Genomic DNA, 17,819 nt, shown 5'->3' on the forward strand with positions numbered 1-17,819 from the left:
TTCCATCACAATAATTTTAAAGCAAAATTATTCATAAGATCATATTTTTATACTAATTAAAATTATGCACCAAAAATACAATTTTTTGGCACTTATTCAGACCATTGTTCAATTTTTCAATACTCTACTGAAAAAAAAAAACGTGACGTTAACACCAATTTTGTTCAGAAATGGTTGAAAAAGCTAAAGAAGAAGGAAAAAAGGGAATCAGCAGGTTGTAAAAAAAAAGAAAAATATGACACTTGTACTTCGCCCGACATGATACCAAGTGAACTGAAATAAGTAATGTATGTTTCTGTTTAAGAATCCGATATACCAGTTTTGTGACCCAGCTGTCCCAAAAAGAGAGAAAGAAAGCTAAGGTGAAGTTTATTAATTTGTATTAGCAGGTATTTATAAATAGAATTTATAATAGATATTAAATAAATATTTATAGATAATAAATATGGATATTTAATTATTTATTTGTTTATTAATTAAATATGCATAGATAGCATTTAGAATTATACATTTAATTCATGAATACTCATGATCAATAATTAATTGTTAATGAATTTGAGAATTTGTTTTTCTTAAAATTTAAGTTATTAAAATAAAATTATTAATGAAAAAATATTAATCGTAAAAAAATGTTTAAAATTTAATTTTATATATTTTTAACTTTTTATTTATTTAAATTTGTGAAATTGAAATATTTATGTACTTCCGTAAAGTTTATTTTTATTTTTTAAATTATCAAATTTATTTGTATTAATATTTTTTTTAAAAATATTTTTCATATTAATATTTTTTAAATATTTATTTTTAAATAATTTTATTTAAATTAAAAAATAAAATATAACAAATATTCACTTCAATCAATAAATATTATAGACATAAAAAAAATTATAAATATTCTCTTAAATCGGACAGTAAAACAGATAATAGAACCAATTGTTTTTAAGAATGATGATACATGGATATTTTAATTTTCCTTTTACATGTACTCAACACCTATAAAACTATATTTTTATTTTAAAATACAAATAATATAAGATAAATTCAATAAAAAAATAAAAATATTAACTGTTTTTTTAGGTGTTAAATAGGTTTAATAAAATCTAAAAGTGTACATATATCATGTAAACAGTAACAGTACTCGCACTCCTGTGATCCTACTCCTTCACAAAATTCTCAATAAAGATTTTTTTCCTTACATAACAATCACGAGGATCATTACTATTTCCTAATTGATTCTTCCCTTATCACACAAGAAAAAGTGACATGATTGACACAACGTGAAAAACAATATAAGCATATTTAGAGATATTATTGACACAACGTGAAAAACACAATATGAGCTTTGAGTCTCCGAACTAGAAAGAGATAAGGAGACAGATGAACAGTTTAGTAAACATTATGTTCTTATTTCAGTTGACAAAGAAAGTCAACTTTGACAATTTGAGTGTATACATGAAAGCCCGTCTAAGATCCCAAGACATTTAGGATGTTGTAACGAATGACTACGAAGAGTCCACAAAAGATATAGAGTAAACAATGGCCCAACTTGCCATATTAAAAAAATTACGAGTGAAGGATCAAGTATCCCTATACATATTAGATTGAGTTGTTGATGACTCTAGCTTTGAGAAGATAGTGAATGTTAAATTTTCAAGAGCATCGTGACAGATTCTTGAAAAAATTTACAAAGGTGATAAACATGTAAAGTAAGTTAGACTTCAAACTCTCATAGGCGAGTTTGAGAGTCTGAGAATGAAGAGTAGAGAACGAGTGACCGAGTATATATCTGGAGTGGAGGTGGTAGCGAATCAACTCGGAAAATAGAGAGGAGTTGCATGTCAGCCATATTGTGGAATGGACTTTGAGAATATTGTGTGTGCAATTGAGAAATCTAAGGACTTGACCATGCTCTCGGTTGAAGAGCTTGATGGGTCCTTAAAGGCATACGAACAATGGAGGAGAGCATTGTTTGAGCAACTTGATCAGGTACTTTAGGCAAGACTTAACTTGAAGGGAGGTGCTCGAATCATTCGAGACCGAGGTAGTCCTGGAGGAAGAGGTTGTGGACGAGGAGATGGTGACCAAAATGATGATGGAAGTGATTATGAAAACAACAAGGGGAAAACCGGCCAATAGAACTGGCATGACCATGGACAAAAAAAATACTGAGAAAGTCGATCAAGTAAGTCAAATGTTGAATGTTTTAAGTATAAGAAGAACAAAATCAAGATTGAAGAACAAGAATTATTGATAGAAAAAAAATGTTGATACACTTTTGTTCGAAATAGGGATATATTATATATATATATATATATATATATATATATATATATATATATATATTTATACACACAATCATTATAAGAAAGAAAACAAAAGCTCTTAGAGACCCTCATCAAGCATTTAGGATATGTTGCGCAAGAACCAAGAGCTTGAGCGGGCGATCAAGAGAAAAGCAGGAGACCAGAAGATTATCAATTCTTATCTTTTTATTTTATTTGAAGAACTATTATTTTGTTTTACAATTTTTCATTCTCTTTGTGCATGATATACTTTTATTCTGTTACCAAGTTCCTTTAGAATTCAAAATACTTTTCTTTTTATCATAACTAGTTTTAAAGACATGCATACGCGTGTTGATGTTTGTTTGTGGGTTTATTAAAAGAGATTTAGACGTTAAGGAAAAAATAATAAATATTTTTAGGTTTTAAGTTTTGAATAAAATCAACTTGAAAAATGATTTAAAATTTAAAATGTCAATAAGTCTATAAAAATACAAATAGTATATTTTGTAAAAGTTCAAAGATAAAGCATTGCAAAAATGGAGTACATTCTCAAAAAAAATTATAAATGATAAGTAGAAGTATGTAGGATAGACTCGTTAAAAATATAAATCAGTATATGAACACTATTTTAATATGTATTGTTAGACTCATCTAATTAATTTATTGACAAACTCTTCTAATATATATATTGTTAAATCTATCTAATTAATATATAAACACATTCGTTTATTATGTAATGTTACACATCCTTATTCACTGTGTGGAGTTGTATTTAAATAATATACTGCATATAAAAAAAATACAAACCTTAATAAAAATGTAATCATCATAAAAATTACTTCACACTCTATTACGTGATTTATGGAATTTATTTTTTAATAGTCAACATTTAAAATGTGTACTCTTTCCATTCAATTTTGCATAATATAATATTTTTTGTATTGTGGTTTTTTTTCTTTTTTAAGACAAATTATTTAGTTAACATTAGGTGGGCTATAAATGTAAATAAAGATATTCTAAAGTGAATAAAAATGTGAAATCTGGAGAGCAAAAGATGTATCGATTTTTACTTTAGGAAAATAGGTAAAATAAAACTCCCATATGTCTGTGTCACTCTCCCTAATATATGAGTGCTGGGCATGTATAATGTACTGTAAACACATACCAATTTTTTCCTTCATCTAGAATGTTCTATTATTTGTTTTCATTTCTTCAACTACAATGCTAAAAAAAAGTGAAAAAGAAGAAATATTATTCCTTTGATTTTAATACTTTTTCAGGAAGAAGTATGTTGCATGTGCAACATGCATGAAACACGCCAATACGTAAAAGCTTCAACATTTAACCACAAATTTGTGTTATACCAACTAAAACTAGTAATAATCGAATAAAGCTAATTGAAGACAAAGGAAAAAGTGTACTGCAACTACGGGATAAAATCAAAGGGGTTCTTCTTTCGGCATTTTTACATGATGGCTTTAAATGAAAACTTAAGAAATCTCACTATTCGGCATATTAACCTTATATTAGTGTGTGCAAGAAAAATGATATATTTTTCTTTCATGTTTTTCTTTTTTGTTATATCATTCGTTTTTTCTCGACTTCAATTTCTTTTAAAATAGTAGGGTTACCCATTATAAATTTATCCTTAAGTATTGCTAGTTCAATATATATATTAAGTGTATGAAGCTTTTTAGGTGTATTGACAAATTTTAAAAAATATTTAGAGGATTTATTTTTAACTTTAAATTGTTTAAGATGACATTAATTCAAGAAAGATGGTGATTTTTTTTATTGTGATAAAATAATTCTTTTTTATAAAGACTCAATATTTTCTCATTTATTTGCTAATATATATTCGTACGAGTATATTTTAAATTAATTTTATGATAATTATTATTTTGAATGTATTAGATTTTCACCAATTACTATATATTTTTAAAAATCAGATTTATCGACTAAGTCGAGATCCACCTATCATTACATTACAATTATTAAGTAGTTAAGCTCTAACTAATTTTTCTTTTTTTAACTACACTCAAATTTTAAGTTCTCTGGAAATTCGTTACAAAATTCCAAACACATCATTGGTTAATTGTTAACCTTGGCCATCTACATATATAACAGTTCTCTGGAGCCATTGGACAAGAACTATTCTTCTGCTTATTTCTTTTTCCCAGTTTTGTTGTTCAGTTACAGTGAGAAGTAGAAAAGATAAAAAAAAGAAAGTCATTACAGCATTACTGAAAAAAAAAACAGAAGAGGACATGGAGGTTGTACTCTTTTGCAGTAGTAACGCTTTATTTTCTTTGGAATCCAATAAACTTAGTTGGCCACTCCCAACAATGTGGAGTGGTTGAAGGATATTATTGATTAGTAAAGTGATTTAATAAAAAAAGTAAAATCATATTCAGACTGGTCTCAAACGAAATTGTATTTCTTCTTTTTTTCCTCTTATGTCATACAACTTACACTAAATAAAAGGTAAGAGTAATATATCATTTGTAATTCTTAATAAATTACCGCTAAAAAAGTGTTAATTACGTGTACATATATTTTGCTTTATCGGCATTAATTATGTGTAGATTAATGACCATATATAGTAAATAAGTATGTTATTTTTCTTTTGTTTGGTGTTTGGTAGAGTTTGATGATTGAGAGTGGTGTCCATCCATGATCAAAGATACTTATTGATTACTATATGAAGTTATACTTCCCGTGTGAACTAGAAAAGTGGGAAATCATGTGAATTTGAAGCATCAAGTTCCTTAGGTATCACATATACATTCTCAGTATATAAGATGCATATCACTACTACAATGTTTCCTGCCAAGTTAAACAGTATACACGATTCTGATAATCGGAAGTTGAAGCAGGATGGGAAAGACCAATTATATAAATTTTGAGGAGTTGTTGTGGAATAAAGTGAACATTCTGGCGGAGTTCACATTCGATGGGAAATGGGAAGAGGTTGAGAAGATGTACAATGAAGACCCAGCGTGTCACACGGTAAGGATTGACGATTTAGTCGGCACTGCACTGCACATGGCGGTGGATTTGGACGAAGAAGTTGTGGTTGAAAAGCTTGTGATAGCCATTATCAGACACAAGACGAGGAAGGCTCTGAAAGTGAAGAACTATCGAGGGGATACAGCTCTGCATGTTGCTGCTTCCAGGGGTTTCACAAAGATATGTGAGTTCATCGTAGGAGAGAATCGGGAGAGGACTTACTTAGTCAAACTCAAGAACAAAGAAGGAGAGACTCCTCTCTTTCAAGCCGCTCTCAACGGGAAGAAACAGGCCTTTGCTTATCTTTCTAACCTTTTTGGCCACAGAGCTCCCTTGCCAGATCTTGTGCGACGCAACGGTGACAGTATTCTTCACTGTGCTATCAGGAATGAATATTTCGGTATGCATATACATATATACATTCTCTACCTCTATATATACATATCAAAGCTGAATCGCACTCATCACTGCATTGCTACATATGCTGCAGATTTGGCAGTCATAATATTGCATTATTATGATTTCCTTGGCGTACTTATGAATAAAGATGGAGAGCTTCCCCTCAAAGTCCTTGCCACTAAGCCTTCCGCCTTCCACAGTTCAACCTATCTTTCATTGTTGAGGCGAGTCCAGTACCTACGTAAGTAAACTCACACAGAATATGCTTACAGGACTCTTTTTTTCTCGTAATAAAAATGAATTGACTTGACTTTCACAATTGTTAGTGTTTCCTTAAAATAGAAGAATCTGTATATGTATATACATAAGTTTTAATTATACTTGTCTTGTTAAAGGTGTACACGTGGAACCCTTTGAGCCTGAAAGGGAAATGCGAGCGATTTTAAGAGAGATGGAACCTCAGAAGCTTCTGAATGAAAATTGTCCACGGAACTACGCCGTGTTGACTTCAGCCTTTACTAGTTTATTCGGTTTCTTCGGTTTATCCAGTATGTAAATGTGTTTGTGTCATCCCGTTTCTTTTCTATTTCCTTAATTTGTTTCGTCGTTAATTTGTCAAAATGTTCATAAACTGTATAACAGTAGTCGAGTATTTGATATTCTGCCTCTATAGCACATGATATGACAAACTTATTAAATTATTACTACTGTGAGTTCAATGGTGATGCATTATTGATTACAAGTACATATTTGTTTTGGTCAGGAAAACTGCTTTTTAATAGGGAAAGACGTGACCCAGAAAACAACCCGATAGACTTAATACCGATTAGCCATAGCTGGGGTGAGGAAAGGCGTTTCCCCCCAAACTATAAAACTATTCTTCAGTTTGTCCAATATGTATATGCTATTATTTCAGCAGCTATTGGAGGTGTGTATATATTCTACTTGTTTCTTGATCTATTGGTAGCTATTTTAGCTATTGGTTTTTGGCAAGTTGATTTCGTTGCATCTGCTTTTTAAGGGATAAATGAACTAAAAGAGATAAAAAAGAAGCACCAATTGGGTCCAAGACTCTTGAAGGAACTATTGAGAAGAACTTATGAAGCAACCACGGGAAGAGGGGTTGTACCCTCTGATATTGCAATTGATATAGATATGTATAATGTTTATAGCCAGTGGATGCAAGGTATCTATCTATATTACACTTTTCTAACTAACTACGTTTCTTCCCATTTTATGTCAAAATTATTTTAATCTCCCTTATCACACCCATCTTAATCACACTTACCATTTATTGTAGAGTTAAATGTTACAGAACTAAAAAAAATACCATATATCACAAGAAAAACATAAGAACAGAAGTGAAAGAAATCAACTTTTTTGTAGTAGAAGATTTTACAAAAAGGATATCTTTTGATTAGGACTTCAAAAATATAACAGGTTCTTATTCATAGAATATAGGGATATCAAAGTTAAAACAGTTAAGACAAACTATTGTTTACAATAATACAATATGACTTATTGGTGGACACTCTAATGCAACTTTGAAACTATTAAATACTTTTTAGTAGACGCTTTCTTTATATTTTTTATGATTTAGAAATAATATATCATAATTCTTCAACTTAACTTTAAATCACGAGAAAAATTATCTCGTCGTCTTGTATTTTTAAGCGTTTGAATTTGGATCCTGGTAGAGACTTCACAAATACATGTAGAATTTTTCTTCAAAGTTACCTTCATAATCTTGACCACTCCAGACCCAACAATATCTTTATTGAAGTGCAATCTATCTTGGTTCTCTTATGGTATATCTCATGATCACTTACATGTAAGTTACTATGACTATCACAATTAATAATCACACAATATTATTACACAATATTCAACTCATCTATCATATCTCCTTTAATTATAGTTTAATTATAAAATATATTATCTATTATTAATTTTAAATTATTCTCTAATTTTAAATTAAAAACTAATTTAAACACTAATTTTTAGTAATTAATATTAAAAAGATCAATTTAAATTTTAATTTACCAATTAATTATATTCATAATAAACATTATTTTAGATACATAACTTTTAATTATAAAATAATAGTTGAATTAGCTAATACAGTAATTAATTATTTTTTTCGAAAATTGGTTTCTATTTAATTATTTGCTTGTAGTGAAGTTAATGGTACATAAAAAATTCTTACGTTAACCGAACTAAGTTCCTTATGCTAAAGTGAGATAAGAATAACAAAATCTATATTCATTAAACTCGTTTTTAGTAATCTAACAGAACCATTTAGTTATATCTGTATATATGTACCAAAAAATATATGACCATTTTGTGAGTGTCAAACTAAGAATGTCCAACTTAAATTTCTAAGAGAACAACATTCACTTGACAGTGGGAGAAACCAGTCAATCGAGGTGGTTGGAAGAAGAGGAAGAAGAGGAAGAAGAGGAAGAAGAGGAAGACAAGGATTGCAAAGACGATAAAATTGACAAAAATGAAACGCCATTTTTGGAAGCAGCAAGGAATGGCATAATTGAAATGGTGAGTAAAATGATTCACCGACGTCCAAGTGTCGTGCATGAAACTAACTCGCAGGGAGAGAATGTATTACTGGTTGCTGCGAAGAATAGGAAACCCGCTGTAATTGAAAGTCTGAAAGAGATCTTGAAGTGTGAAGTTTGGAGAACTTTATGTATGGCAATAAATAAGGATGGGAAGACCATGTTACACATGGCAGGAGAGGTTCCAGCAGATGATATGCATTCCAAAGTTTCTTATTCTGCCTTAGAGATGGTGTGGGACGCAAAATGGTTTCAGGTACCCAAACAAATTCATATATAATATTTTAATTTTCATGTTGAGGAAAGAACGATATTGCTGATGATTCAATTTTCTACCTTGGACCAGTATGTCGCAAGCCTTGTACCACGACACTATTACCTTTTGCGTGATAAAGACCAGAAAATCCCGTGGGAAATCTTCAAGAAAACACATGATAATCTTAGGAAGGAGAGTGGGGAGTGGCTGAAGGAGACATCTGAATCTTGCTCTGTAGTGACTGCGCTTGTTGCTGCTGCTTCCTTTGCAACCGCCACCACTGTTCCTGGTGGCATAGATGACCATGGTATGCCTCATTTTGAAGGCAACCCTGCATTCGATGCATTTGTTTTTTCTTCGCTATTTGGACTTTGTTTCTCAGTCTCCGGACTCATAATGTTCCTTACCGTCATCACTTCTCGAAAGCTACCCAGAGAATACCGCAAATCATTGCCACTCAAACTTGCCTTCGGCTTAAGTTTTCTTTTCTTATCCATTATTGCATTGCTTGCTTCTTTCTGCATTGGCCATTCTTTTCTGTTCAATCACAAATACAAGAAGGTCATATTCCCAATTTATGTTGCTACTTGTTTTCCTGTTATTTTCTTTGCCCTGGATCAGGTGCAACTCTACGTTGACCTTCTGGCAGCCATTTTTTCTGCGGTGCCAAATGCAACTGATGATGACGGACAAAATTATTAGAACATTCTACCATATCAGTGTCGTGTTGGAGTCATGTCTTATCATATCATCAGCTTTGGCAAATATTTTTTATTCTCGCTTTTCATCATGCAACTTTCATCTTTAAGCATAGAGTGTGGTGTGTGTGCATTTGTGCAGTAAACATATATTATTATTATCAGCTGCGAAATACAGCTTTTCAATTGTACCCACTTTGTGTTAGATGGTGTGTTATGTTTAAGATTAAGGAGACAAATTTATAGACATTCCCTGCGTCAATCATCCTGATTTCAACTTTAAATTTAATGTTGTGCTCAATACTTTACTTTTATGCCATCTTCACATACAATATTAAACCTTAATCCATGGTAATGGCAGCCAATTTGAAACTTCGCTTTTATTGTCCAAAATAATGGAGTAGATAAATAATAATAGAAATCAACTATACCCAACAAAGAATAATTACTTGTATATTATAAAGAAAGTAAACAAATCAACTAATATTGTAATAAGAATGTCTTGCAGTATTTCAGTCTTTATCCTTTTTTTATTTTAAATAAATAAAAATTCTTCTTGTAGAGTATTGTATTGCTATAGACTTGTAATGAAGGTGGGGGAGGGAGTTGGAAGGAATCTAAGAAGAGTTGAGAGCGTTGAAGGCTTGAAATCTAGGCTCCTTTGGTTGGAACTTGAGCGTAGCATAGAGCTTCATGTAATCCTCGAACACAAATTTAGGGTACACAACCTCTGCCTCCTTTGCCTCCAACAATGGTGGTGCAGCGTAGATAACAGCGTCACTGCCAGGGTTGTAGAATGACGCCACCGACATTCTCGTTCCATCACTTCGAGCAATCACACGATGCTCCACACTCTTATATTTCCCATTGCTTATTACCTGTCAAATGTTGCATCACAATTACTACAACTACAATACGTTACACAATTAATAAACAAGAAACGTCTTTAGTTAGCATACCTCAATCTGGTCGCCAAGGTTAACAACAATGGAATGGCGCATCGGAGGTACGTCCACCCATTTCCCATCTTTGAGAAGCTGAAGGCCACTCACCTTGTCGTCTTGCAAGAGAAGGATTATCCCACCCGCATCTGTATGGGCACGAAGACCCTTCACCAATTCTGGCTTTGGACACGCAGGGTAGTTTGCCACCTTTGTCCCAAAATTAGGACCTCTTGATCCATAAAACGCCCTCTTCAAGTACCCCTTCTCCAATCCAAGATTTTCACACAGCATATCCAGCAACTCCTCCGCCAGTTTCTCCAATTTCTCTGCAAATTCCTTCATTGCATCCCTGCATCATCACCTCCTCCAGTTAAGACATGTTAAGTGCACACAGTGATATATGTGTCACATTACGAGCAATATGTCAGGATTCATGCATATACATGAATCTCTTAGTTTTCAATTTTTTTACCTGTACTCCTTGGTGAGATCAGGGATTTCAGAGATGTTGGAGGTTGGAAGATGGCGCAAGAAGAAGGTGCTCTCCCAGTCGATGTCCTTCAATTCGTCTTGGACACACTCTAACCCCTTGCTTCCCACAGCCTCGTTGAACCTCTTCTCCATGCATTTTCTATAATGCTCTTTTGTTAACCTTTCCACCCTATCGAGAAGTTCGTGGGGTATTCCGTGATTCACCAACTACAATCACGAAAGCATCTTAGTTAGCACAGTTAAAATGGACAACATCAACAAAACCTTTAGCTTGCAAATGTGTACGGAGAAAGGTTTTATGAGGAAGTTGGTGGGGTACCTCAAAAAATCCCCAGTTTTGGCAAGCATCTTCGATCTGCTCTAGGGTAGCCTTCTTCTCCTCACCGTTGATATTCGCCAACTTGATCACTGGAAACTTCTCCATCTCTCGCGCCTTCTCTTTCTTTTGTTCTAATAAGTAATCTTGATGTATATGTGTTTGTTTGTGCATATTGGGGTGCTAGGTGTGTGGCATTTATAGTGATTCAAAGAGTTCAGTGAAGACAAGAGGACATATAAAAAATTCTACTGTGTGCCTCATGAATCATGAGATGCATGCTTTCTTTGGACAGTCTATGCGACATGGTCATTTGCGTGGTTGAATTGTCTACTTTTTGTATCGTTGGACTCATCTGGGTGGAGGCGAAGCCAATCTTCCTTGCATTTTCCCTTAAATTGTACTATAGTGTTTCAGAACGTGGTTTCCTAGAAGATGGAACAAGCAAATAAATCTGTAAAATTTGTTATTCTATCTTTTTATAAAAACTTGTGAACTCCTTATTCAGATATATTACAAGTATTTAATTAACAAAAGATCTGCGATGATATCATTGTGTATGGTACACAAAAAATTTACCTTCATCTATAACTGATTGGAACCTATAGCTTACAAGTTACCCCTCAAAAGGATGTGAAAAAAAAAATCATATTTTTTATGACGTGTTGTGGTTTTATATTTCTGATATGATTTTTCAAGCGTGGGCCGAGTTAATAGCTACAGTTTCTGCATTTTATACACGATTTCTTAGTTGGAAAATATATGTAAAAATTTGTTGAGTAGGAGTTCGATGCCATTGGTTGAAAATTACAACTGGACGATTAATACTATATTCTGGAAGAAAATTATTAGTGAAAATCCAAAAAAGAAAGAAGATATCATTTTCTGAACTTGTTGTCTCTTTGTTTTCATTTTGAAAACTTGACCAGTTGGAGCCACCGAACAAGATAAGCTGTGAGTCTGACTGAAAGGAACATTTCTGCTGTGCATAATTTGAAAACTTTGTTCTTAGTGGGAAGACGTTGAATATTGCCAGAATATACTAATCGTCTTCTTTACTCTAATTTGTTTCTCTTAGCACATAAAAATTGAATGAAGTGTCTGAAGTTAAGTCCAACATGTAAGTTGAATATGGTCTTTTAATTATGTGGGGCAAGGAGGCTCTCATGGGTATGCGAACTTCGTACGTTATTGTTTTCACACGTGTGGAAACAAACCTAACAAATAACATAAGTTAGAGAGAAAAAAAAGTGAAAGAAAACCTCAAATAAAAATAAACCTAATTATTTGTTGTTAATTAATAAATTATTTAATGTTATTTAAAGGAGACATCATGAACATTTAATCTAATTCAAATTAGTCCTTGAGTTTATCATTTTTTTTAATTGACCCTTGAACTTTAATTGCATTCTAATATATTTTTTGGCAATAGTTATTTCTATCAAATTAGAGAACGATTATTTATTTTCAATATAAATCACTCATTTAATATTTTGTTATAGTTCATTTATTTCGGGAAAAAAAGAGTCAGGGGATAAAATAAAAGTAATAAAATTTATATTGAGTGATTTATTTATAAAATTAATTATACTTTTAATGTAGAAAATTTTCTGTGAAAAATAAATAAAACAACTAGGTTTTAAAATAAAATGATTTAGAGTTTAAACCAATTCTATATGAGAGACTATTTAAAAAGGGGGTAAATTTTAAGGATTAATTAAGTGACTATTTTCAAAATAAGTAAAGCTTAAAGATCAATATTGGAATAAAAGTGAAGTTGATAGTGTTATTTGGAAGCATGATAAAGTTTAAGGTTATTTGCTTTTAAATAGTTACAAGTGAAGAAGATTAAACAAGATATATGAAAATAACACATCCACCCATACATACTCATTGATATTAAAGTTTAATGAGTTTATCAATTTATTTTATATTAATATATTTTTCTTATCAATATTTTTGTTTGTAGCTCAGGGAACTTTTCAATTAAAGTACTTGTATTTTGATGAAAATTAGGAAATTAAAATATAAAAAATATTTACATAAAAAAATATATGTACTTTAAAAGTGAAATTTCACTAGTGCAGAAAGGGGTTTTAACGTCTCCAAATAGACGTCCGTCCACAAAAGCCCCAACGTATATAATTGACCGGTGGCATATTAGTAAATAAGTGGAACTGTAGACGTCCGTCCTGGGGCTAGCCGGACGTCTATAATGTTATGAACGTCCGTCCTTGGAGACGGACGTTTATAGGCTGAACAAAGTGAACACGTGTCAGCCCTTTGGACGTCCGTCCTTGGTCGAGACGGACGTTTATAATGTTCTGGACGTCCGTCCTGGGGGACGGACGTTTAATAGGCTGAACTAGTAAACACCTATCAGCTCTTTGAACGTCCGTCCTTGCCCGAGACGGACGTTTAAACTTGAGTGAACGTCCGTCCTAGGTGACGGACGTTTATTAGGCTGAACAGTGAAAATCCATGTGCAGGCTTTGAACGTCCGTCCCTGGCCGAGACGGACGTTTATACTTGAGTGAACGTCCGTCTTAAGTGACGGACGTTCATTTGGCTGAACAGTGAAAACCATTTGCAGGCTTTGAACGTCCGTCCCTGGCCGAGACGGACGTTTATACTCTAGCGAACGTCCGTCCTCGGAGACGGACGTTAAAAGGCTGAACGTTTATAGCTGAACGTTTATACCCATTGCAGCCCTTAGACGTCCGTCTCAGGGGGACGGACGTCTACGAGGCTGAACGTTTCAATTTCCCAAGTAGGGACCTTACACGTCCGTTTTGGGAGGGCTCGGACGTCTATAATAAACACAGACGTCCGTGCCCCTATAACGGACGTTGAAGGTACTGACAGGGTGGTTGGATATTTAATTCTCTTCAGGCCCTCAACGTCAGTCCTAAGAGGGCACGGACGTCTATAATATTATAGACGTCCGAGCCCCTATAACGGACGTTTAATGTACTGACAGGGTGGTTGGATATTTAATTCTCTTCAGGTCCAGAGACGTCCCATATGCGGGGCCAAACGTTTATACTATTATAGACGTCCGGGCCCTCGTAGGACGGACGTTGAGGGCCTGCCATGGGGAGTTGAAACGTTCAGTTTGTTCAATATAATAGACGTCAGGCCCCCAAAACGGACGTTTATCATATTAGAGACGTCGACGCAACCAAGCACTGACGTTTAAACCCACCCGCGAATATCATTTTTAAATCCTCAAAGACGTCACATTAGTGACGAACCGGACGTCTATACTATTATAGACGTCCGTCCACAAGCTCGCCGGACGTCTAAGAGTATAATATCGTGCTCCCGCGAACCAGTGACCAGTTAACGTTTGGAAACGCACTGTTCATCGTCTTCCTCCGCAAAACGCTGCTGCGCCATTGATTTCCAGGTGAGTTTTCTCGTTTTTGGACCGTTTAAATTCATTTTCAATCCGATTACATTGCTCTGTGATGAAATACCTTTGATTTGAACCGATTAAAAATCGTTTTCGGTCCGTTTTTTTGTAGACTCTTGCGTGTTCTTGGAGGCTTCTTTGACTGTTTTTGGACTGCGTTTTAGGCCGTTCACTCCTCCGTTTTCATCATTTTCATTTCGAATCTACTTTTCAGGTTAGCTTGTTGGTTGAAATTTTTTTGTATGCATGTAATTGAGTTTTGTGAATGCACGTTTTTTACTGTAAAATGTGACTGCGTAATTGGCTTTTGAATATATCTGTATTAGTTGTGTATTATATAAGTATCAAATCATTGAGTGACACTTAGTTCCCGTTTGAAATTTAAGACAAACGATTAATCTTTTAATCGTTTGTGTTAAATTTTGAATTGTCCGATTGGACAGTTTGAGAAAATTAATTTCCATAATTTGCAATTCCATGTCATTTGGGGTTTAAGGATAAGATTGATAAAATTTCGGTTCAGTACTTGTGTTGTTCTCCGGATGCATATTTGATTGTGGTCATCGTTGACTACTCGGATGATCCTCTATCAAAGTTAGTGACAAAATTACCCAGATTAAAGAAAGCATCATTAGAAGTCTACTGGGATTTGAGGGTATTTGGTCTTCCCCCACATGTGCCAGTTTATATCACATTTTCTGATGCATTGGAGGTGATTGGGGGAGACAGGATGTTGAATATTTCCATCATTCAGCTGTGGTGCATGTAAGTTACTCAATTTGGTCTTTCATATTACTTTTATTTACATTGTTATATAGTTTCTAACAACTTAACTTTGTTGTTTTAGGTACATGGACACAATCGTTGTAGACCAAGGTCGGTCTTCCATGTACGGATTTGTTGAACCTCAGACCATTCAACCGTCTGGTAACACACTTCAAAACAGACAAGATTATTTGCAAACATGGATGGATGAGTCAAAAAGAGACGTATACCTTGTGCCATACATTGACGGGTAGGTGTTGTTATATGTGGTCAGTTTATTATTATAGTTTCGTTAATTAGTTGAATAACTATTTGTCCTTCGTGATAGGTCGCACTGGCAGCTGATGGTAATCCTTCCCAAACAATGTAAAATTATATTTTTTTGTTCGTTGCACAGGAGGATGAAAACTGAGTTGAGAACCATGCTTCAAGGGTAAGTGTTTCTCAAAAAATGACTTTGAATTTGATGTTCACCTTCAACTTTTATGATAAAATAGTCATATTATTTATACTTTGTGTTTTCAATCTGTACAGAGTTATTGGTAAATCTCGTGGTCAACTGGTTCAAGTTTTGTATCCAAAGGTTGTAAGTCATTTAACGTTTCCTTTTCATTTATGTTATTGAATGATCTAAATTCTTAACTATTTAGTTTGTTATTTTAGTGTAACCACCAGGTAGATTCATGGGAATGTGGCTTCTATGTGATGTGTTGGATTAAGACCATCATTCGAGCAGTCATTACAGATGACTGGAATGAGGTAATGATGTATACCTTCAATACATTACAAATCATATTCATCTACAACTATATATGAAACAATAATGAATCTTTGTTGAATTTTGCAGCGCTTCAAGACTACATCGCCTATTACAGAAGACACAATTAAACAGATAAGGCAGGAGTGGACCGCTTATCTTCTGCAAAGATGGAGTTAGGAATAGTTATATTTCTTGTTGAACATTGTTTAGTTTTTTAGTTTAAGTTTTATGTTGATAGTTTGGTAGTGGATTGAACTCCACATTAAGTAGAACTTTGTTTATATAAAACGCATTTTTATATTATTGCAAAATTGTTCTGGGACATTTTTCTGCTTTTCAGGTGTGGTTTTATTGAAAAAATAAACTAATTTTTAAAAAAAAAACGCCCAGTAGACGTCCGTTAGTGCACAGTCGGACGTCTACAGACGTCTGTCAGTGCACACACGGACGTCCACCCCCCAGCTCCTACCTAAAACATTTCAGCAAGGTAGACGTCAGGGGGGAGGAGGCGGACGTATATATCGACGTCCGTCCAGACACAACGGACGTTTATATAGGCGTCCGTCCACACACAACGGACGTTCATGTAAACGTCCCTCCTGACACAACGGACGTTCATGTCGACGTCCGTCATGACACAACGGACGTTCATGTAGACGTCCGTGCTGACACAACGGACGTTTTACAGAGACGTCCGTCCTGCCACAACGGACGTTCATGTAGACGTCCGTGCTGACACAACGGACGTTTACAGAGACGTCCGTCCTGCCACTTCGGACGTCTGAGCGACGTCACCCACATAAACGTCGGGCGTACGGCGGACGTCAAAAGGCCAAAATATCGGACGTTAAAACCCCTTTCTGCACTAGTGTTTGTTAAATATAAAGTGTGTAAACGAGAAAAGAAAAGCTATTAATTAAATTAAATTATTTAAATATAATTAAATTAAATATTTTAATTGTGATTTAATTAAATTAAATATTTTAATTATAAATTAATTAAATTAAATTAAATTAAAAATTTAATTTAATTTAATTATTTAGTTATAATTAAATTAAGCTAAATTAATTAAATATAATTAAATTTTAATTTTAATCAAATATCAGTAAATTTACTGTTAACTGGATGACAATATAACAAATTTTTTTAGATTAACATTTTAATTTTAATCTTTAAAAGTTTATTTTATTTCTTTTTTTAATTGTATTGATTTCAATGTTATTTAGATTAAATTATGACAACAATTAATAAAGAAAAGTTGTGTCCATAGCTCTTAATTTTTTTCAAATGATATTTGTACTCCTTTCAATTTTAAAATAAATTTTTACAAATTATGTTATTAATAAAATAACAAATATCTCCTCATTGTATTAGTATTTATATTTATATAATAATAAATTTAATCACGTAATATAATATTTATTTATTTTTACATTAAAAAATGCTTTAAAAAATATAAATCTTTATATTTTATAAGATAATTTATAATTGGTAAAATTTATTTATTTTTACATTTTTAATAACTAATAATTAAAACTGTTTAAGTTTGTCTTCCAAAAGATACAAAAGTATTCATTCTTCATATTTTAAGTTTCAAATTTTACATTTTACAATTTTGTTTATTTAAAATTTAATCAATATATAAATTTTTAAATAAAATAAGATATGTAAATATCATTTCATATAAAAATAATAAATTTGAATATATATATTTTAAAAGTAGAGAAAAACTAAAAGTCTTATTTAACAATATCAATAGATAATTACAATTTTATGGCAGTTTAATAGATTGGATAGGATGCAGCAAAATTGTTATTTAACCATAACCTTGAGTGAAAAAGAGTTTAAATAGGTTTTTAATAGTTTTGATTGAAAAAATAAAATAACAGGGGATAATTTAGGGATCA

The 17,819-nt window shown here is 32.8% G+C and overlaps 3 protein-coding genes across 3 annotated transcripts; 2 read left to right on the forward strand and 1 right to left on the reverse strand.

Moving 5' to 3' along the window:
* The first annotated feature begins 5,137 nt into the window (after positions 1 to 5,137).
* Positions 5,138 to 9,469, forward strand: LOC124834362 (uncharacterized). Its single transcript, XM_088094063.1, has 7 exons — positions 5,138 to 5,694; positions 5,785 to 5,934; positions 6,089 to 6,241; positions 6,457 to 6,621; positions 6,715 to 6,879; positions 8,098 to 8,522; positions 8,613 to 9,469. The coding sequence occupies exons 1-7, from the start codon at positions 5,163 to 5,165 to the stop codon at positions 9,222 to 9,224; spliced, it is 2,202 nt and encodes a 733-aa protein (XP_087950189.1). The 5' UTR covers positions 5,138 to 5,162; the 3' UTR covers positions 9,225 to 9,469.
* A 177-nt stretch (positions 9,470 to 9,646) lies between these two features.
* Positions 9,647 to 11,095, reverse strand: LOC124841262 (1-aminocyclopropane-1-carboxylate oxidase 4-like). The gene is made up of 4 exons (XM_047317506.2): positions 10,976 to 11,095; positions 10,637 to 10,863; positions 10,180 to 10,513; positions 9,647 to 10,098 (listed from the first exon to the last, which is right to left on the reverse strand). The coding sequence occupies exons 1-4, from the start codon at positions 11,078 to 11,080 to the stop codon at positions 9,838 to 9,840; spliced, it is 927 nt and encodes a 308-aa protein (XP_047173462.2). The 5' UTR covers positions 11,081 to 11,095; the 3' UTR covers positions 9,647 to 9,837.
* Positions 11,096 to 15,037: 3,942 nt separating this feature from the next.
* LOC148204593 (uncharacterized) lies at positions 15,038 to 16,246 on the forward strand. Its single transcript, XM_088094082.1, has 6 exons — positions 15,038 to 15,152; positions 15,235 to 15,402; positions 15,481 to 15,585; positions 15,687 to 15,735; positions 15,816 to 15,911; positions 16,000 to 16,246. Exons 1-6 carry the CDS (start codon positions 15,118 to 15,120, stop codon positions 16,087 to 16,089), a joined length of 543 nt encoding a protein of 180 aa, XP_087950208.1. The 5' UTR covers positions 15,038 to 15,117; the 3' UTR covers positions 16,090 to 16,246.
* Positions 16,247 to 17,819: the final 1,573 nt, after the last annotated feature.

The sequence above is a fragment of the Vigna umbellata genome, chromosome 1 (assembly GCF_029865625.1).
Source record: "Vigna umbellata cultivar VRB3 chromosome 1, Vumbellata_1.0, whole genome shotgun sequence".
Taxonomy (NCBI): Eukaryota; Viridiplantae; Streptophyta; class Magnoliopsida; order Fabales; family Fabaceae; genus Vigna; species Vigna umbellata.

Coding starts and splice junctions, on each gene's coding strand:
- LOC148204593 (XM_088094082.1), top strand. CDS start 15,118: ATGTTGAATATTTCCATCATTCAGCTGTGGTGCAT. Junction 15,153..15,234: donor ATCATTCAGCTGTGGTGCAT/GTAAGTTACTCA, acceptor TTGTTGTTTTAG/GTACATGGACACAATCGTTG. Junction 15,912..15,999: donor TTACAGATGACTGGAATGAG/GTAATGATGTAT, acceptor TGAATTTTGCAG/CGCTTCAAGACTACATCGCC.
- LOC124841262 (XM_047317506.2), bottom strand. CDS start 11,080: ATGGAGAAGTTTCCAGTGATCAAGTTGGCGAATATCAACGGTGAGGAG. Junction 10,864..10,975: donor AAAACTGGGGATTTTTTGAG/GTACCCCACCAA, acceptor TCGTGATTGTAG/TTGGTGAATCACGGAATACC. Junction 10,099..10,179: donor ACCTTGGCGACCAGATTGAG/GTATGCTAACTA, acceptor AACATTTGACAG/GTAATAAGCAATGGGAAATA.
- LOC124834362 (XM_088094063.1), top strand. CDS start 5,163: ATGGGAAAGACCAATTATATAAATTTTGAGGAGTTGTTGTGGAATAAA. Junction 5,935..6,088: donor GAGGCGAGTCCAGTACCTAC/GTAAGTAAACTC, acceptor GTCTTGTTAAAG/GTGTACACGTGGAACCCTTT. Junction 6,242..6,456: donor CGGTTTCTTCGGTTTATCCA/GTATGTAAATGT, acceptor TGTTTTGGTCAG/GAAAACTGCTTTTTAATAGG.